Source organism: Numida meleagris, chromosome 25 (genome assembly GCF_002078875.1).
Source record: "Numida meleagris isolate 19003 breed g44 Domestic line chromosome 25, NumMel1.0, whole genome shotgun sequence".
NCBI lineage: Eukaryota > Metazoa > Chordata > Aves > Galliformes > Numididae > Numida > Numida meleagris.
The window spans coordinates 2,805,235-2,826,665 of record NC_034433.1 but is presented as its reverse complement, the minus strand read 5'-3'; the positions used below and the strand labels follow the sequence as shown (position 1 = coordinate 2,826,665).

The window sequence follows — 21,431 nt, the reverse complement described above, 5'->3', positions numbered from 1 at the left end:
GATAGGCCGCGCGTGTCGTGCTGTTAAAATAATAATGCCCATCTTTAGAGATGGACGCAAAAGGAGATAGAAAACATAAAGCAGTTGGCATCCCGCCTTCAGATTTTATTAGGTGAAGGATTGGTACAAGCAGACCGCAGCGCTCTGGGTGACACACGGAGCGTTCACCTTGCTGCAGGCACACGTCGTCGTGGGCTCAGGAATCCTGATTTCACACACACACAGAAACACTCTGGTTCTCGCTTAGCTCAGGGTTTGCAGAGAAGGGAACAGGTGCAGTGTGGGAATAGAGTCCTCTGATCAGCTTCTGTACAGCTTGAGCTTCGTTAGACCCTTAGAGTCATTTAATTAATGGAGCAGAAGGAGCATGAATGTTGATTCTGTGCTAAAGTGCTTGATTGGCACAGAGTCTCAGTCCCAACAGGAGCAGTGCTTCCACACGTCGGGGAACGTTTCTAATGCCGGTTATGGGCAGCACAGGGCTCAGCCTGGGGAGAATGCAACGCAACAGTGTGAAAATTAGATTTCCTCAGCCCTTAATACCAGTGTTTATTGTATCATTGCTTAGGAAGGGAGGAGGGCCTGCTCTCCTGGGTAATGCTTTTTTTTTTCAAAGAGGAAATTATTGCAAAACAGCCTTTGCCAAAGAACAAAAGACAGATACGTTTACAGCTGAGGTTTTGTAGTCGTGTTTGACTTACCAGAAGTTTGGGTGGAAAGAGTTTTCTGTGGAAGGATTATAGTGGGACAACTCAAATTCATAGCTGTAGCAGATATTTTATGTTAGGAATAAAAATCCATACCTGCTGTGCAAGATGTGAACATTTCTGTTCTGTCATCTAGTCCAGAGAGGATTTGAAATTGCCATTTTCGTATGTGCGGTAATAGCTACATGATAAAGAACAGTAAACTGTGTCAGTTTGTAACAAAAGCTCAGATTTCCTCTTTGGAAGAATCTTGAAAGAGAAACAACACAACCACACAATTGATTCCAAGCTGATGCACCCAGTACACTTTGCAACTTAAAGCTCAAAATATAAAATTAAAAGACCTAGTCTCATAATTCTGGTGCTTTGACTGTATAGGAATCACAACTGGGCAAAGAAAGTTGTGAATGGATACACAGCAGGACATCTTACCCTTCCTTCTGATGCTTAGAGATAATCTTCCAGCCAATGCCCACACCCAAGAGAAGCAGAACTGCTGCAGCGGCAATTCCTGAGAGGGAAGAGCGTGTATTATTTGCACTGTATGTTTTAAAACACATCAGCACAAGAGACATAATAAGCATATATTTGAGTAAGGAGAGGACAATAGTGCCACTGAGGCTATGAAGCCAAAGATCTGGCCGCAGAAAGTCTTCTGAGTTGCTTACCTAGCCCTACTGAGCCAGACCTGGGTGAAGCTGAAGGGAAGAAAAAATCAATAATCAGTAGACAATTCTAAAATAAAATACAATATTCCTCAACAGTTGGTAATCACTTCATCAATAAAGTTTTCACTGCTAAGTTTGACAATACAGAATTTTTAAAAGACGTACCGTTATATATACATATATAGAGAGAGACAGACACACTTTTAAAAGGGAAATTAACAGCAATGATAGTGTTACCAGGAAAATGGAAGACCCAGACTGCAGAAAGACTGTGGAAGATAGTGTTGAAACTGACTGATAAAAATAACTGTTTGCTGTTTTCTACTGCCACAGTAAAATCAGCTTTAAACAGACCTATGAGGCCCTGGGAGCGCATCATGCAGACAATTCACAGAGAAGAATGAAACTGTGCACATGCATTTTTCTGTTTGTTCTTTGTTTGATTTACATTTCACTTACTGAGTTTACAGGCTGGCACGGGAGGGTCCCAGCTGAAGTCTTCCTGGCACTGAATCTGACTGAGGCCTTCCAACGTGTACCCATCATCACATTCAAGAGTGATGTTAGTCCCAAATCTGTACGTTTTTCCAGTTGTGGTTTTCTTAACCCCTTGAACTTCTGGGACCACACAACTGATCTCTGAAATTAGAAGTAACACAAAAGGACTTAAAATGAAAGGGAGTATAAAATATGAAAAGTACGACTGTGGGTTATTTAAGGCCTTGTTCTTGAATTTGTTTTGAATCATCCTTATTTCCAAAGACGATTCATTTCTTTGTGGCTACAAAAGGAGCTTTGTGTCTTATGCCACGATGTAAATGTTTGTACAAGTCAGCTTCTTCCCACTGATGCACCCCTGGAAAACAGTTGTAGCCTGGAAGGAGGCCTGCCAGAGAAAGAGATTTTCTGATGCTGGGCTAGCAAGACATTTGGAGAAGAGTGGTGTATCAGGTCTGTCTGAACACCTTTTGCAGTCCAAGCCCAAGAATTCTGGAGGAGAAAATTCTCTGTGGAGACCAGAGGGTAACATCGACATGTACATTTTTGACCGCTATTTTAGGGCTTATTTATTTTTACCACCACACGTAATAGTTACTAAGGACAACTCAACTACATGAGAATGTTGAATAACAGGGAGAATTTTTCTGTGACTCTGCTTCCTTTAAATAGCTACTGGATTATTTATGTAAGCATTTGGTATACGTTATTTCCTCTTATTGTTATCCAGGTGCATTTCTATTGAGTCACTGCTATCGTACAACTCCACCAAGGAAATGCCCTGTGAATTTATTCTGCTGAACGCCCAGTTTTCCATGTGGGAACACCCACACTAGGAATCCCACTGCATTCATGAAGTAGCTGTGAGTCAGGTTGGCCTGATGACTGGGCTTGACCATGTGCTACACAGAAGTGCCAAGTCACAGAATTAGAGGCACTTTACGTGAAAGGAGTAGTAAGACCCACGTGTAATTTACAGGTAGTCCATCAGAGAAAAGTCATCAGACGTAGTCATTTCCTTTGTTTCCTGCTAGTGATAACAGGGCATGGAAAGGGAAAGGGAGAATGTTTCTACTCCTCAAGGAGTAAAAGCTTTTAAAGGAGAAATATTAACGTACAACTAATTCATAGCAACAAAGGCAGAGATGCAGAACATGCAAGAATTTAAACTGCCTTCTAGAATTTCCTCTACTGTACTCATATCCTTCTGCCTGGTAGCATAAAGTAGTTCCCATCCTACTTCTTTATAATAACATTATACTCTTCCCAGTTATATAAAAATAGGGCCAATTAGTAATTAACATCACTAGCTATGGTGTGGAAGTGGTTCCCAAGCCAAATAAGAGGTTGGAATTCAGTGTTAGCATCAGCTGAACATTTTACTACTTAGATTTTGACCCACGTATCTCACACACACACCTTCGCATCGAGGAGGAGGCTGGCTCCAGGTTCCTGATGCTGTGCAGGTGATGAAAGCATTCCCAGTGAGTGAATAACCAGAATCACAGCTGTAGGACACAGATGCTCCATAGAAAAAAGTGTCTGAAATGTTGCCTTGGAGCTTCCCATTAGTGATAGCTGGAGGGTGGAGACACTTCACGACTGGAAGTCAGGGAGAGACAGATGATAGTGTTGAAATAGGAACCCTCACAGACAGCCAGAGAACAGCTAAAGCACTGTACTTTTGCAGCCCTGCTTGTTCCCTTTTAATTTCTTCATCTAGTTTCAACAGCTGATTCTGTAACTCTTTAACTCCACCAGGTTTTGTGAACATGGATAAACTTTACCTTGTTCTTATCACTCATGTAGCAATAAAGGACTCAGATTTGGTCCTTATATAAACCTTTCCCTCAGGCATGTTATATATTAAGCGTTCTTTCTTCTTAGCTCTCTGCAACAAAAACACACCTTGGCAGACCGGAGAAGGATGGCTCCAGGCACCAGACTCTGTACAGTAAATGGCTGCCATCCCAACGAGGGAGAAGCCAGTCTCACAGCTGTAGTTTACGAACGTTCCAGGAGTGAAAACTGCTTTTGCCAGGCCACTGTGGCTCCCATGGAGGATATCTGGGGGCTTGGAACAGTGCAGCACTAAGGAGAGAGAAGTACAGATTAAAAAGCACTCTTACAGTTAAGAAGAGAATCTCCAAGCACCTGTGCATGGCTGTATGCCCACCTCCACACCACTGGCACTAATGCACGGAGCCCACTGCCCAACCTCATGCTCCCACTTTATCCTAAATCATCTGACTTGTGTTCACACAAATTTCTTCCTACACAAAGCAGCACTGCCCAGCATCATCTTCCATGATGCATCAAATAAGAAGAGTGATTAGTTGGTGTATATAACAAGAACTGCACACTTGTAAGACCATTTTACAACAGTATCCATGCAGGTCCCTTACATGTGGCAAAACCATGCTGAGCTCCGTTTTAAGTTCATTCTGAGAAAGTGAGACACCAGTTATACTGCAGTGATAACAATGGGAAAAATTAAGGTAGATGGATCTTCAGGTTTAAACACTAGGATTCCTCTCTCCCCCTAAACATCCTGCCATGTGCTACAAGGTCAGAAGGGATACGTGCTAAGGATGGGTGCCATGCACTTACCTCGGTCACAGGCAGGGAGCGGAGGAAACCATGTGCCCCCAGATTGGCACTGGGACTTGTGGAGGGCTCTGGGGACATTATCAGTGTTGCATTCAATTGTAATGTTGTCTCCAGGCATGTAGAGGAATTCCGATCCAATCACTTTTCCATGCCCAGCTCCTGGGCTCACACAGCCAGCTGTGGAAGTGAGGGCAGAGAAAACCATTTACACTGCAAAGCTTGTGCGGGATGGATAAGGGCATTTGGCCACAGAGAACATATTCTTTCTTCAGGTGGATTTTGCTGAAGAAACAGATTGTTTCAGCATTTAGCCAACTATCACCACATGCTTAACGCATTTAGAAAGATGAGAATCAATGACAAGGGTGTGAGCATACCCTCACATTGAGGAAGGGGACGACTCCAGACCCCATGTGTTGTGCAGCGGATGGACTCATTGCCAATGAGGAAGAAACCAGGTTTGCAGCGGTAGTGCACAACTGCACCTACACCAAATGTGTCTGAGAAACGACTGTGTTCCCCATTGATGATGCTTGGAGGAGGCAGACACTTTACCACTGAAAAAGAAGAGGAGAAAGGTGAGGAGGTGAAGCTAAATTATGAAAAAACAAACGTATAAGAAAGGAGTAATTATGCGAGTATATGAGTAAAAATGCATAATTACTCCTCTTCCCCTCAAAAAACAGGACCGCATGGGAGGAGCAGTTAGGGTTCAGTAAGTCTTGCCTCTTGTAATACACCTACCTGGACTTGTTGCAGTAGCAGGATGATGATAGCATCTAGATGCAGCATGAAGAGTTGAAAATACACATTTGGTTGAACGCATGCAATGCACAAATTTACCTTCATTTTCTATCATCCTTCCTTTATATTTCCAGCAAATAAGTCCCTCCTCCCTTATAGTCAGTATCCTGCCATACACCTACCGAGTTTCCGTCTATGAGAAAAGGAAGAGCTTGTGGACTACAGACTGCAACAAGCAGGGAAGCAAAGCACAAATCCCACTTACACTTACAGCACTGCCCTCAACCTGGCTTAGCTCCTGTGTGAGGAAAGAGTCATAGCTGAAAGGGATACCTTCTGCTTTCTCCTTACAGCAGACAGAGCAACCAGGAAAGGAAAAGCCAGCTGTGGCTTCAGAGAGCAGGCAGCAGCAACCAGGAGGATCCTGCAATGTCACCAAGTCGATGACACTCACCCTGCTCACAGATGGGCACGGGAGGGTCCCACGTTTTGTCAGCTTTGCACTGGGCCGTGGGATGGCCTCTCAGCATGAACCCTTCATGGCACTGAAAGCTAATGGTGTCCTTGTATCTGTAGCGGAGTTTGGGAACAGATACTTTCCCATTCTGGATCTGTGGCACTGGACACACCACCTCTGGAAAAGAAATTCAGCATCTTAAAGAGAGAGCAAGCCCATGCTGTAGTTGATGCCCAGATAAAGCCCATCCTGGCCACTGCTCTGGGGCAGACTCTCAACATAGTTGTGCAGGTAGCACTCATTGACTCACAGAAGAATAATTTCAATAATGGAGAGCTTTTTAGTGTCTTTAAGTACCCTGGGATTGTCACAGTTTTTCATACGTGAGCATAATTTTGTGCCTATAAACAAAATAATGCAAATACATTCCAAGTAAATATATCAAGTGTTGTAGAAATCACACCCTGTTAGGCATTCTCACGACTGTTTTACTGCACCGAGATCATGGTTTCCAAAGCAATTCCATCTGAAGGAACGACCACATCCTAATTGCCATGACCAACCCCTGCAAGAGAGTCCTGTGGCTTGGATAACAGTGCAGTGGAAGACCTCAGTCCAGCTTTGTTCAGCATCCCACTCTCATGCAAGACACGCTTCTTCCTTCATTTATTATGGTTGTGAAACAAAAGGAACAAATCCCTGCAGGCATTTGACAACTCCTCCTTCTACATAACTCTGAAAGATCAAAAGCTGGCATCTGGAAGATTTGTAGAAGAAACCAAAGGAGCATGCAGAACAAAACAACCCCAGAGGAATACTCTTAGGAATACTCTTATTCCCCAAGGCTCCATTTATTTTAAGGAAATGCCACTTTTTGATTTTCAGGACTTAATATGGCAATTCTAGACCAGATTTAGTTGTGACCTACTTACTCTGACAAGTGGGAGGATCACCACTCCATGCAATATCTTCTCCAGAAAGCTCGCAGCGCCTCAGGGATTGTCCAACCAGCCGGTACCTGGAGTTACACAGAAGGAACAGCAGCTGATACCAAGGTGTGCGGCCTCAGCTTTGCACTACCCCAGCGTTTCCAGAACAGTCTCTTGCTTCTGGCTGATTCTCTTGGTGGGATACACGGGAATGAAAGACACCGGGTTCCTTCTTCCTGGGCCCAAAGTACAAATCCTGGCTCTCTGGCATGAGCCGAGCAGCATTCTGTGCCCCCTCGCTGTAAACTGCCCGACACGAGCTCAGTAAATGGATCAGCAAAGGCAGCGTGGGACTCACCCTTCTTCACATGTGTAGTTCACGACGGACATGAACAGGAGATCTTTCAGAACAACAACTCTGCCATTCTGTGGTGCTTCTGGATAATTACATTCTTTCCCTGGGAAAGAACAAGGCTAAGTTTAAACTCTTCTCCTGCAGTTTTGTAATGTGCTATGAGAAAATATCTCAAGGATCTGTCCATGTGCAAAAACCAGTAAAGATTTTTATAAAAGACCAACAGCTGTCCAAACTATGTGACTAGTGAAGCCATGTATGAATCATTTTTGTTGCAAAGAATTTCTTTAGAAACCCATGTGTGTAAATTTAGACACATTTCCAAAACCAACACCAAATGGATGGAGCTATTCACTTTTGCAGAACGCTTGCACATCAGACCACGTGTGGTTTTTGAGGCACGTCAGAGCTGGCACCACTGTGGGGTGTCTCATGAATCCTGGGAGGCAGGCGTAGCGCACCGTGCTCCCAACGGGGAAGGCCGTCATGTTCCAGTGCTCCTTGGACAGCTCAGCATAGCTGAGTCTTGGAGGGGCACCGCAGCTACCTGCCCAAAGGGAGAACACAGAGAAAATCATGTCCATCAGCGTGTGCAGGGGTTCCCAAGCAGCCTGGCTCCAGCTGCTGTCCCTCCACAGTACCTTCACACTGAGGAGTGGGCAGGCTCCAGTTTCCAGACTCGGTGCAGTAAATGGATGCCTCCCCCAGCAGGTTGTAGCCAGGATAACAGCTGTAGTTCACAGCCATCCCAGGAAGGAAAACTTCCACATCCTGGCTGTCATGATTGCCTCCATCAATACTTGGAGGTGAAGGACACTGTAGCACTAAAAAGAGAGGGAAAAAGGCTGAAAAAAGAGCACAAGTGGGGTAATGTGCAGGAAAGGATGCATGCACAGTGCCACCAAAGTGAGCACAGCATCCAGTTTGTGCTGGTAGCAAGCTGATGTGCAGCCCAGGCTCTGTGCAGTAGCAGTTTGCCGGCTCCAGGAGCAACTGTGCAGGGAATGCAGGGGTCTGGAGATTTAGTTTCCGACCCATTTGCTCTTCTGTGCCTGACAAAGGCTGCTGCAGCCCTCTGTCCTCGGTTCTTGTTGATACACCGCGGTGTCCTCTCTTTCATGGCACTGATAGCATGGACAACTCACCTTCACAGCGGGGCTGTGGGCTGCTCCAGCTTGCATTGTCATTACAGTACAGAGCTGCTTTTCCAGTAAGAAAATAGCCAGGGTCACAGCTGTAATTTACAGACATTCCAGGGATAAACAGTTCCATGTCCTTGCCATCATGCTGGCCGTGGTCAATCACTGGTGGGGAAGGACACAGCTGCCCTACAGGGAAGGAAATCTAATTTTTTTCCTGTTTAATTTTCACATTTACTACTAGAGAACTAAATCTCTGTAAATTCAAGATCTTCCCTAATCCCTTTGTATCCTTGGCATATCCACAAGTGACAAAGACACCTTCACACTGAGGGGCAGGATCACTCCACGCTCCAGCAGCAGTACAACTCAGCAGTGCCTCCCCAACAAGCGCATAGCCAGGATCACAGGCATAGACAACGGATGTCCCACTGACAAACACTGCCATGCATTGGCCGCTGTGCCTCCCATTGGCAATGCCTGGGGGCTGAGAGCACTGCACCAGTGGGGGAAGAGGGCAAAGCCATGCATCCATACCAAGAAAAATAAGTGTGGAAAAATGAAAGACTCCATTTCCAGGAGTCTTTCCAGGAGTCCAGACTCAGGATTCCAACTCTGCTCATAACAGAGGAGTTGGAACTAGATGATCTTTGAAGTCCTTTCCAACCCAAGCCATTCTATGACTCTATGAAGCCATACCTCCACAGCGCGGTGGCGGCCCGCTCCAGGCACCTCGCTCCCCATCCACCATGGTGCAGAAGATGGAGGCTGTCCCAGCCAGCACATGGCCTGGCTCGCACGTGTAGGTGACCACGGCTGCGTAGGGGAAGGCATCCATCGAGCCCCCACTGTGCGTCCCGTGCGGGATGTCCGGGGGTGGGTCGCAGACAATACCTGGGGATGCGCATGTGGGGTTTAATATCATTGCTGCTGCAGTGCTGGGGACTGCAGGACCCTTTACTTCCAAGAAGGGATGGATGACGGTAAACCCTTCCCTGTGTTTGTGCTCTCTGTCTTTGCCTTGAAAGACCCTTCCCAAGTAAATCACTGCTGTGGACCTCTCTGTGCTGTGCTCAGCTCCCACCATGTGCACTTACTCTGGCAGATGGGAACGTCCCCAGTCCATGCTACTTTCATCCCAGAGCTTGAAATCACGCAGTGCCTCTGGGATGCTCCAATCAGCCTGTGCCTGGGGTTAAACAACAGCACTCCTGTTACTGTGGGACTGTCTTTGGAGGTTGCATCTCCCACAGCCACCAAGTATCACCCTACCTACCATCACATACTGCCATTTTAACCATTTTAAAGGTATGGACCTGAGCTCGTGTGGCCCCGGGTCTCCTCAATGGGCACAGCAGCACAGTTTGACCAGGACTCACCCTTCGTCACAAGTGTAATTCACTGCTGATCCGAAGAGGAGATCCGTTGTAACAATAAGTCTGCCATTTTCTGGTTCTCCTGGATGATCACACTTTCTCCCTGGACAAGAGGTGGTTTTCAGCTTCTTTAACTCAGCATGATAGGAAAAGTGGCACTGGAATTCTAGGAGTCTGACCAAATCCCCAGGGAAGGGAACCAAAACCATCCACCAAGCTACAGGGCTTCCAGTGTCACACTGTGATTTAAACAACACAGAAGCATCTGCAAAACTTACGTTTGCAAAACTTCTTGGCTTCAGACCACGTCTGATTTTCAAGGCACGTAATAGTGGGTGGTATCTGTGAAAGTCTGGCGTATCCTGGTTGACAGGTGTATTTCACTGTGGTCCCAACTGGAAACTCAGTCCAATTCTTATACTCCTTGCTTAGCGCAGCAAATTGTAATGTTGTTGGTGTCCCACATCCAACTGCAGGAAAAACAATGCACGTAAGAAATTAGGCTAGTGGTGAAACACAGCTGATAAGCAAGAGCACTGGTAGGTTCTACTACAAAACCTGGGAACAGTAGAATCCCTTCTATCCTGTGTTATGACATCTATCTACATGAATAACTCTTAGCACAGAAGGATGCGTGCAGAAAATTCATTTGGTCTTAAATAACCCTTAATTTAGCCAGTTTGATGCCTCCATGTTCCTTCACACATCCTTTGGGATTGGTTGTTGGGCTTAGAATGCAGGAATCTGCAGTCTTAGATGAGAGAGATAGACTGTGATAGACCTGCAGTTTGTCCCCAAAATCTCCATGGTGTTGCCTGGGGGCTGCATGCCACGCTGTGCCGTGCTGTGCTGTCCCCTCACCTGCGCAGCGTGGGTACGGGAGGCTCCAGCTCCCTTCCATGCACCGGACAGAGGGGTCTCCGAGCAGGGAGAAGCCAGGCTGGCAGCTGTAGTTCACTGACATGCCACTGGTGAAGTTGGCCCAGAGCTCAGCGTCATGTATGCCATGGGCGATGATGGGTGGTGGAGGACAAGGCAGCGCTAGCAAGGTGGGAGGAGAGAATGAAGTTGGAGTGATTTTGCATGACGCAGGAGCAATGGATCCCTGTGTGTCCTTGTCCCCAGCCAGGGCTGCCCTGCCCTTGTCTTCCCACAGTTCCAGCAGCAGCTGTGCCCACGCTCACCTGGCTCACAGCTGGGGACAGAGGGGACCCAGCGGCCATCAGAGTGACACCTGGGCTTCTGGCTGCCCCGCAGCATGTAGCCTGGGTGGCACTGGATGGTGATGATGGTCCCAGGGCGGTAGACAGCTTGCTGTCCTTCAGCCACTTCTCCATGTTTAATGCTAGGGCTCATGCAGGTGACCACTGGAAGCAAAGAGCAGCAAAGCATGAGCTGGGGAAGTGGCTGCCAGAGCCAGGGCATCCCCCTGTGATTTTATGAGGCCAAAATTCAAAGAGCAGCCATGCCAAGAGGACTGCATGGGCTTGAAGCCTTTAAATCCCTGCTCACTCACTTCCCCATGCTCCCCAGTGCATGCAGCCCATGGCCCAGAGCCTTTCTGCTCACCTTCGCACCGCGGGTAAGGGATGCTCCACACTCCAGATGTCAAACAAGTCACTGCTGTTTTCCCCGTGAGGACATACCCTGGGTCACAGTTGTACCTCACAGATGTTCCAGGGACAAACACTCTCACGTCCTCGCTGTTGTACTGGCCATGTGTGATATTTGGAGGGGAAGGACACTGAAGCACTACAGGAAGGGGAAAAAATCAAACTTAGCAGAGGTCTACACCCCAGGTCTACACCCACTGTAATGAGGCAGCACTGCTATCCCTTTCTTCCCAATTAGCTGTTTCCAAGTAGCTAAAGATGTCAAAGTTTGGATATGATTCCGCCCCACCCCCACCCATCTCCTGCCTTCATTTCTGACTTTCCACCCAAGGGGCCCCTCAGGGTCCCTTTACTTCCAATGTGGTTGGTGGTTGCACCAGCTGGGGTGGATTCAGAAATAACCCACCACCCACCGCCTCGCTTACACTTACTCTTTTCACATCTGGGGACAGGAGGATCCCATGTGCCCCCAAACTGACACTGAGACTCCTGAGAGCCCTTTAAGGCATAACCAAAATCGCATTCAAAGACAGCGGTGGTCCCAAGCCTATAGACGGACTCTGGCCCAGTCACTCTTCCATGCTCAATCTCAGGTCTTCCGCAGCCTATTGCTGGAAGTGAAGATTACGAGGCACATTTGGGACACAAAGCCCATCCAGGGCAGTAAATGCAATCAAGCCTGGCCATCACCACCATGGGTGCGTCAACAATATTGATTCTTATTCTTGCCCCCCAAAACCTGAAATCTCATTATCCAGTTGTGCTTGGAGAGACTCTCCATATTGGGACCCCATGGCTGCTCCTCTGTGGGGATTTGGTGTGCAGTGATTAAACCCAGAGCCAAGAGGGAAGAGATGACCCAGGGGCCAAGCAGCCAACACGGACGCACCTTCACAGCGTGGCCGGGGCTGGCTCCAGGCTCCCGCAGTGGTGCAGGTGATGGATGCATTCCCAATGAGCGAATAGCCATCCTTGCAGGTGTACTGAACAGCCACACCAGGCAGGAACGTGTCCAGGGACTGGCTGCTGTGCTTCCCATTGGCAATACTTGGAGGGGGAGGACACTGCACCTCTGCAGAAGGAAGGGTGAGAATATTAAGAAATATGGAAAAGAAAATAACTCAACCTTCAGAAACCAAAAGAGGAAGACAATGAGCTCCATTAATAAATATCTGCCTCCCACCATAGGTGCAGCACTCACCTCCGCAGCGCGGTGGCGGCCCGCTCCAGGCACCTCGCTCCCCATCCACCATGGTGCAAAAGATGGAGGCTGTCCCGGCCAGCACACGGCCCGGCTCGCACGTGTAGGTGACCACGGCTGCGTAGGGGAAGGCATCCATCGAGCCCCCACTGTGCGTCCCGTGCGGGATGTCCGGGGGTGGGTCGCAGACGATACCTGGGGATGCGCATGTGGGGTTTTAGCATCGTGCTGCAGTGTTGGGGTATAGGACCCTTTACTTCCAAGAAGGGATGGATGACGGTAAACCCATCCCAGCAATTAAGCTCTCTGGGCAAAATGACCCAAATTATCTTGAGACGTGTGTGAGAAGGCGAACTTGTACCCTTGGGTCAGTCATTTCCTTAGAGCATTGGCTGAAGGTGGGAGCACAGTTCTTATTGCCCTCTCCATAACCACTGTGACTCATGCAAAGGGAGCGTGACCTACACATGAGCGGTGAGGAACGCTTGCTACAGGAACAGGAAGTTTAAAACATGAACGGTGTTTCCGGTTTGGACCAAGATAAAAGGCCACGTGAAACAATTTCAGAAATATCCAAAGCAAAACAAAGCGTAAGAGGTAAGAAACATGAAATATTTCACACACAGAGTGACGCAAGAAATCTTTTGCAATGGCACCTTTGCCTTGAAGGATTCTCCCCTTCCTGCTACACACCCCAAGGAAGTCATCTCCAAGGGTCCCCTCCTGTCCCACTTACGGTGGCAGGTGGGAGCATCCCCGCTCCACACGACACGCGTGCCAGAGACCTCGCACGTCCTCTGCGAACGCCCGATCAGCTTGTACCTGCATCACACAGAAGCACTGGTGATTACATGAAGAGACTCCAGGCTTCTTCACAAGCCTTGTTAATAGCAGCCAAGACTTCTGACTTGATGAGGTTCCTTCATGTAGAGCCATTTTGCCACTTAAATTCTGCGTTACTCTCAAATGGCGGCTGTGCTCAGCTGGCCACAAACTCACCCTTTGTCACATGTGTAATTCACTTTGGACCCAAGGAAGAGGTCGGTCAGGACCATGGCTCTGCCGTTCTGTGGGTCCTCGGGGTTTGCACATTGCTTCCCTGCAAGGGGACACGGCTGCTGTCAGCACTGCACATCGCCGTTGTGCACCAAATCCCCCCAGGGATGCTCAAACAGAGACCACACTGCCCCAAAGGAACAAACCCACAAAGCCAGAGGGCTTTGCACTCAAGAAGTATGAATTTCCCAACAGCACATTAAGGACTTACTTTTGCAGAACTCCAGTGCCACAGACCAGCTCTGATTCCTGAGGCACGTGACAGCCGGTGACATCCCCACGTGCCGGGCATAGCCGGGCCGGCACATGTACTCCACAGTCCCACCCACGGGGAAGGTGGTCTGGTTCCTGTAGGGCTCCTTCAGCTCAGCAAACACCAGCCTGGGGGGTGCCCTGCAGCCAGCTGTCGGGGACACAAGCCAACACCTTATCAAAAGGTCAGGGGACATCGGGGCAGGATGGCACCTGCAGTGTTGGCTGGACACTTGCCCTGCTCGCAGACGGGCACTGGGGGCTGCCAGGTGTTGTTCTGCTGGCACTGCACCACGCTGGGGCCACGGATGATGTAGCCTGGCTCACACTCAAAGTTGATAGTGTCCTTGTGTGCATAGATGATCCGAGGAGCTGGCACTATCCTCCCATTCTGGATCCGTGGGGCAGGGCATCCTGCCTCTGGAAGGGAAGCGCAGTTCTCAGAGCAGGCACAGCTGTGTGCTGCAAAGCACTTGCATCTGCGATCACTTTCACGATGCAAGCCTGAAGGTAATTTTCCTATTGATAATGCACTGCCTGAGCAGTGCAAGGGAGATCCCAGCTGGAAGGTGAGGCTGGGGGTGCTGCAGGCAGAGCATGCTTCTACAGCATCCTGCCTCCACCTTCCCCAAAGCAGAAATCCCACCCTAAAGCAACAAACCCTGCCTCAGCAGGCACCCAGACAACAAGTGCAACCATCTTGAGGCGTCCTCGCCTTCCCAAACACAAAGCAGCAGGGCTGCTGCTGCACCCAAACACTCCCACCTGCTCGCTCCGGTCCCTACCTCCGCACAGTGGGGGGGGCCCGCTCCACACCCCATTTTTCCCATCTTGGGTGGTGCAGAAGATGGAGGCGTTCCCATGCAGTGGGTAGCCGGGCTCGCAGCTGTAGGTGACCGAGGTGCCGTAGTGGAACTCATCCAGCAGCCGCCCCGTGTGCTTGCCGTGGGGAATGTTGGGGGGGGGCTCGCAGGGGATACCTGCCATGGGGCACAACGAGCCTTCTGCACCCAACCACAGCACTGAAGTACTCAAAACCTTGCAGTCTGTGGGGCATACACACTTGGCCTACACATGGAACGACTGCAGTTCCTCTTATGGAGGAAGCTTCTGGTTGCTTTATCTTTTCTACTGTTTAAGAAGTTAAAAAAAAAACCAACCCAACAACCTGAAGTCTTCTGTGCGAAATCTATACAACCTCTGCTGAGAAATTGCTGCCCAAGGCTCCTCACTTTCAATAATCCATTACGCTCTGAGATCTTGTACTTCTTCCCAGAATATTTCCTCATGAAATCAAACCCTTCCGATATTTTCATGCTCGCAAAGCAGGGGTAGCTCTGACTGAGAGATCTCAAATACCAGCACCACGCAGACACCGAGCTGGGAGCTACTCACGCTGGCAGGTGGGAATGTCACCGGTCCATGCAACGCGTCCCCCCGTGATCTCACACCGCCGGCTGGACTGCCCGATCAGCCTGTACCTGGAGGTAGAAGGGTTCACATTCACTGCGGTCACCTCGGTTTGAGCTGTCACCCCCTCTGTGGGTTGAGCACTGCTGGAAGCGGAGCCCTGGCACTGTGGGAGAAATTCCCCTCCGAGCTCAGTGCCTGCATACCACTTTCACATCAGAAGATAGGGAACAGCCTACGTGCTCGTGTAGGTGCAGAGCTCTATACCTGGGCTTCTGTATAGAATCAATGCCTTGAGAATGAATGAATGAAAAGGAGGAAAAAGGGGACACTTACCTAACACATCTTGCCTCGGCCTTTTAAGGAGCAGAGCTGAATCCTCTACTTACCCTTCTTCACAGCTGTAGACCACTGTTGACCCAAAGAAGAGGTCTGCGAGGGCCGTAATCCTGCCATTCTCGGGTTCCCCGGGGTGATTGCACTGTTTCCCTGGAGGAGAGAGAATCTCCTTGTAGGCTTCTCCCTGTAGCGCAGCCCAACAGATGCAACTGCTATTCCAGTAATCCGCCCACATTTCCAATTACCCCCAAAATGGGTTTCAAACAGCATAAGGTTACATGGCTTTACTAGTCACATATGATTGGAACACCAGAATCACATTAAGGTTTTTGCAGCATGGACAGAACTCAGGACCTATTCCTTCTTGAACAACGACACCAAATCAAGGAGCTATTCACTTTTACAGAACTCGAGTGCTTCTGACCACACTCCGCTCTGCAGGCATGTAATAGTGGGTGACATTCCTGGGTGCTTAGCAAATCCGGGCCGACAAGTGTATCCCACAGTCTTCCCGACAGAGAAATCAACCTCATTTCTGTGCTCCTCATTGAGCTCAGCAAAGGTCAGCCTGGTGGGAGCCCCACAGCCACCTACCGAGAGAAAACAGGCAGAGTTAGGCAGGGCAGGAGCGCTGGGTGAAAGCACAGAGAGAACACTGTTACCAGGAAAGATGTTTGTTTAGCCTTGAACATTTGTTTATTTTGCTTGAGGTAGACACTACTCAGCAAACACAACACAGAACCATAGAATCATCTTTTCCCCCAAAGGATTCCAGATTTCAGGCTCCTGTTTCCGGCACATACCTAAATCTTCGGCTTTCTTACGGGATTTAACCCATTATTTTAGCAGCTGTGTTAGGGGCCAGCAAGAAGCTGCCCGCCCCAGGCAGCTCCAGCACCGTTACCTGAGAGCTTGGCCCTACTGGGCAGCACGGGGCTGTGGACTGGATCGCAGAGGGGTACTGGGGGGTCCCAGCTGCCATTCTTCTGGCACAGGGCTCGGGGGCTGCCCCGCAGGCTGTAGCCATCCCGGCACCGAAACGTCACCATTTGCCCTGGTGCATAGATGAGTCCGTGATCATCAGCTATCCACCCATCCTGTATATCCGGCTTCAAGCAGATGGTCGCTGGAAATGGAGACGTGCAGAAGTGATGAGCAAAATTAATAAAAACAAGCAAAAAAAAAAACAAACAAAAAACCCCAAACCCGCAGGCTGCTAATAGTGCAACAGCAAAATCTACACGGCGTTATCCAAACGTCACCAGCCCCACCTTGACAACAGAAGGGTTTGAAATTAATTTCCACCGTGCAACATTTCACATGGGATTAACTCTGAGGACTTGGGGGCAGTGGGGGGGGGTCTACCCACGGTGAGCATGGACGCACCTTCGCAGCGTGGGCTGGGCTGGCTCCAGGTCCCTGATGCTCTGCAAACCACGTGTGCATTCCCAACCAGGTAGAAGCTGGGGTCACAGGTGTATGTCACAGTCATTCCCGCGGTGAAAAAGGCTTCACCGTGCCGGTTGTGGTCTCCATTGCTGATCTTTGGAGGCATGGGGCAGGGGCGGACTGCAGGGGGAGACAGGGAGATGAGAGAGGAGCGTGTGTAGGGACAGGTGGCTGTGATGGGCATGGGGACGGGTGGTAGCCCTACAGGGTCCCCCAGAGCCCTGCGCACACTCACCCTGCTCACAGCGGAGCACCTTCGGGTCCCAGGTTCCCCCCGGCTGGCACCGAGCCTGACGGCTGCCCTCTGCAGCATACCCAGGGTTGCACTCAAACCGCAGCATCTCCCCAGCCTCATAGGTGTCCTTTGGTGCCTGCACATTTCCATTGTGCACCCTGGGCCTCTGGCATCCGATGGCTGCAGGAACACGGACATGGCTGTCAGCACGGGGCCACATCCTGTGGGTACAGAGCGGCAGCGGGGCCACCTCCACCCACCTTGGCAGCGGGGCAGGGGCCGACTCCAGCGCCCGACTTCCGAGCAGTTGATGGAGACGTTCCCCACCAGCTCGAAGCCGTCCTTGCAGCTGTAGCTCACAACGGTGCCATACGGGAACCTGGCAGAGGAGCGGCCGCTGTGCAGCCCGTTGGCAATGTTCGGTGGCTGAAGACACGTCACTTCTGCAGGGGGAGTGGAAAGGCCATGAGGAACATGGGACAGGTGATGCTGCAGGGATGTGCAGCTCAAAGCAACTCAGCAGTCGGCACGGAGGAGGTGAAGGTGGGGCAGAGGGCTGGTACCCCACGTCCTGCCCATCTCTGCATCCCTGCAGCCCGCTGCTGCTGCCGGGCTTTCCTTTCAGGGCAAAGAAATGCTAATTGATTTAATGAAGCCCAACTAGCCTCATCCTGAAGCTGCCTCTGCAGACCCATTGTGCTATCTCAGTCTGCCCTGGTGGCTCCCAGCATCGTGGCTGGGCACTGGGTTCAATAACACAGGACTTAGTCCAGAAACGGAGACTGCAAATGTAGCATGGCTTGGGCACATGTTGGCACTGTGAATGGCCATTTTTAGCATCGTATTTGTATAGAAATGCTCAGAATTAAAGGTCTACTTTCACTCAGAAATTCCAGCACCAAAATGCTTTGTTGTATCATTAATTTCTTAGGGAATTGGCCCAGAAATCTCTGCTCTAACTGGAGGAAGCAGCACTCCCTGCTGGGCTGGGCCCAGAGCACCACACATAGCTGAGCCCCAGCTGCACTGCCCAGCACTGGGCAGGATGGGGCCGTGCTGCTGGGACAGAGCAAGGTCCCAACCCGGTGCTAGAGGCACGGCACCTGTAGCTTCAGAAACACTTAGCTCTGGGGTCATGGCTATAAGCTCATTCTTTGCATGTTATAAAATTGAATACTTAATTACAGGAGAATTGTATCACTTGCTGAAGGGCTCTGTGCCATGGCCAGGTGCTGTGTCATGCCAGCACCACACTGTGCTGGCCACAGAGTGAGGTGGCATTGTGTGGGCAGGGTGACAGTACACACATGTACCTTCACAGCATGGGCTGGGCTGGCTCCAGTTCCCCGATGCTTTGCAAAACACACTTTCAACATTCCCAGCCAGGTAGTAGCCACGATTGCAAGTGTACGTCACATATGTCCCCATGGTGAACTCTGCTTTGCCGTGGCCGTTGTGATCTCCATTGCTGATCTTCGGAGGCAAGGGGCACGGCCGGACTGCAGAGGGGAGATGGAATGAGAGAGGAACATGCAGGGGACGGGTGGCTGTGATGGGAACGGGGATGTGTGGCAACGCTGCAGCGTCCCACAGTGCACTCACTCCGCTCACAGCCAAGCGCCTTCGGGTCCCAGGTTCCCCCCGGCTGGCACCGAGCCCGATGCCTGCCCTCTGCAGCATACCCAGGGTTGCACTCAAACCGCAGCATCTCCCCAGCCTCGTAGGTGTCCTTTGGTTCTTGCACCTTTCCATTGTGCACTGTGGGCCTCTGGCATCCGATGGCTGCAGGAACACGGACATGGCTGTCAGCACGGGGCCACATCCTGTGGGTACAGAGCAGCAGCGTGGCCACCTCCACCCACCTTGGCAGCGGGGCAGGGGCCGGCTCCAGCGCCCGACTTCTGAGCAGTTGATGGAGACGTTCCCCACCAGCTCGAAGCCGTCCTTGCAGCTGTAGTTCACAATTGCTCCTGGGAGAAATTTGTCCATGGATTTGCCGCTGTGCAGCCCGTTGGCGATGTTTGGTGGCTGAAGACACATCGCCTCTGCAGGGGGAGATGAAATTGCACTGGGAGTCACTATTTTGTATACCAGGGCTGATGGCCGGGGTGATATCCTGACTGTTGCTCAGCCTGAGCTTTGTTAACTTAAATTAGAACTACATCGAGATTACAATCACATTGCGTCCAGAGGAAATCACTCATAATAGGGGCACTCCTTCCCCTCTTTCAATGAGGAAACCCACAGCACATTACAGCTCAGGCAGAGGACACACGTGAGCACAGAAGCAGCACGAGTGGGAAACTGTGATTGCTTCCCATTCTGGGAGGAAGATGGAAACATCCCACATGTGGCCATAAGCAGAAGCTCAGAAATCCCCCAGGGAGGCAGATGGTGCCATCCCCCATGGCTGCAGCCTTTGGTTGCACAGCAGCACAGCACAGTGTTAGCTTCTGCCCACACCCTGAGAGCCCTGGCTGCTGCCGGCCCCATTCCCCATCCCAGCCCCTCTTTCCAGAGCTGCTTCCCTCCCTCTCACTTTGGGAAGAGCAGCAGGGACTTCCTGGCTTTGCTTTCTCAGCAATATAAGAGGACACGGAGGGAGCCCTGCGCCGCAGCAGCCCTGCTTGCACACAGGACACTTGCCCTTTTTGCACGCCGGTACAGGTGGGCTCCAGCTGAAGTCAGCTTGGCAGATACTCGTACGGGAGCCTTGCAAGGTGTAGTCCGTGATGCAGGTGAAGATTACTTTGTCCCCGGGCCGGTAGATGTAGCGAGAAGGAGTTGTCCTCCCATTCTCGATGTGTGGCAGTGGGCATCGGCGCTCTCTGGCTGGAAAGGGAGACACCAGCAGCGCTCAGCCAAGCAGCCCTCAGACCTGCAGTGCTGTGCCTGTGCTGCCCATGCAGCCCAAGATGCCAGATCAGCAGGGGAGCAGCTCTGATGGCAAAGGCAAGCTGAGCTCCCATGGGTTTGGGCTGTGCTGCCCGGGCACCTTGGGCTGTCGCATCAACAGCTGAGAGCTCAACCTCTGTTTGCTCTGCCCCACTCCAATTCACTTCTATTTATCACAGCAAGTTTCGGCTTGACATATCCCAAACACAAGCTATTATTGCAACAGGCTCCTCAAGTAACACTTCATTCATGCCCTGCTTTACTTTGGCAGCTCTAATATGCAGGTTGAGCCCCTTGTTCCGAGAAGTGGTTATGAAAGACTCTGTGCCCCATCCCCTGGTGCTGCCCCATGAAACATTCCTCACCATCACTGCAGGAGCTCAGCTCCAAGTTCCCATCCAGAATTAACTTACCTGCAGGGCCCAAGCACTCTCAGCCAAGTGCCAAGGGAAGGTGCTGATGCACAGCTTTTACTCTGGCTGATAAACAGCCCTGATGCACCATCCAGCCCAGCCCTGTGCTGCCCCATGCAGGAAACAGGAGCAGGGCTTTGGCCAAGATACCAGATGCTTTTTTATAGAATCATGGAACCATTGAATCATTCAAGTTGGAAAAGACCTCTGAGATCCCCAAGTCCAACCCACCCCACCGTGCACACTGACCATGTCCCTCAGTGCCACCTCTCCCCAGTTCTCAGCACCCCCAGGGACAGTGACCCCCACCACCTCCTGGGGCAGCCTGTGCTAACGCATCACCGCTCTATTGGAGAAGAAATTTCTCCCACCATCCAACCTGACCCTTCCCCGGTGCAACTGAAGGCCATCACCTCTGTGATGCTCAGGATCTGGCATGCCCACATCCCCTCATTCCCAGGGCTCTGCCTGCCCTGTGCTGGGGAAACCCAGAGGAGCGTGGAGAGGAACAGCAAGGAGGCAGAGGAGGGGTGTGGAAGGAAGGTGAGGGTTCTGCCTTACCTTGCTGCCCACTCACAGCAGCCAGGAGCAGCACAGAGCAGCCCAGGATGCGCAGGGTGAAGAAGAGCACCATGCTCTGGTCCCGGTGCAGACTGCAGTTCCTGGGGGCTGCAGTGCAGATATGGGGGCCCTGGTTCCCCATGCCTGAGGAAGCATCGCAGCTGTGGGGCTTCCCGGGGGTGGGGTACAGGAACCTGTGAGCTCCGGCACAGGGTGGGGGCAGCCACCAGCCCGGGCTGTGCAGCCTCAGTGAGCTTCTGCTGATGGTATTTTGGTCTCTCCATGCAGGAGAGGGTGGGCCCTTGGGACCCATTGCAGGGCACAGAGTATCTGTGGCAGAGAAGGCACAGGAGGCCATCAGCCAGATGGGGCCATTGCAGAGCATCCTTGGTTATGGGAAGTGGCCACAGTTCTTCCCCAGCAGCCATTGCCAGCTGAGCCTGTCCAGCTACGGGAAGGGAAGGGCAGAGAGGAACACTCCCGCCTCCTCCCACACAATGTGCTGGGGACAGCAGGGGTCACTC

The 21,431-nt window shown here is 50.8% G+C and overlaps 1 protein-coding gene across 1 annotated transcript; it reads right to left on the bottom strand.

Moving 5' to 3' along the window:
- Window positions 77-21,064, bottom strand: CR1 (complement C3b/C4b receptor 1 (Knops blood group)). Its single transcript, XM_021377557.1, has 42 exons — window positions 20,908-21,064; window positions 19,685-19,870; window positions 18,901-19,083; window positions 18,641-18,820; window positions 18,352-18,537; window positions 17,299-17,481; window positions 17,039-17,218; window positions 16,741-16,923; window positions 16,259-16,480; window positions 15,753-15,944; window positions 15,405-15,504; window positions 15,001-15,086; window positions 14,391-14,585; window positions 13,843-14,025; window positions 13,565-13,756; window positions 13,297-13,396; window positions 13,034-13,119; window positions 12,298-12,492; window positions 11,986-12,168; window positions 11,528-11,707; window positions 11,053-11,235; window positions 10,668-10,850; window positions 10,345-10,524; window positions 9,762-9,953; window positions 9,487-9,586; window positions 9,205-9,296; window positions 8,807-9,001; window positions 8,114-8,296; window positions 7,610-7,792; window positions 7,324-7,515; window positions 6,972-7,071; window positions 6,617-6,702; window positions 5,682-5,861; window positions 4,861-5,040; window positions 4,484-4,660; window positions 3,782-3,964; window positions 3,293-3,475; window positions 1,835-2,014; window positions 1,376-1,405; window positions 1,140-1,218; window positions 804-888; window positions 77-488 (listed from the first exon to the last, which is right to left on the bottom strand). Exons 1-41 carry the CDS (start codon window positions 21,047-21,049, stop codon window positions 840-842), a joined length of 6,447 nt encoding a protein of 2,148 aa, XP_021233232.1. The 5' UTR covers window positions 21,050-21,064; the 3' UTR covers window positions 77-488; window positions 804-839.

Coding starts and splice junctions, on each gene's coding strand:
- CR1 (XM_021377557.1), bottom strand. CDS start 21,049: ATGGGGAACCAGGGCCCCCATATCTGCACTGCAGCCCCCAGGAACTGC. Junction 13,757..13,842: donor AGTGCCCGTCTGCGAGCAGG/GCAAGTGTCCAG, acceptor TGTCCCCGACAG/CTGGCTGCAGGGCACCCCCC. Junction 12,493..13,033: donor GGATGCTCCCACCTGCCACC/GTAAGTGGGACA, acceptor GCGCATCCCCAG/GTATCGTCTGCGACCCACCC.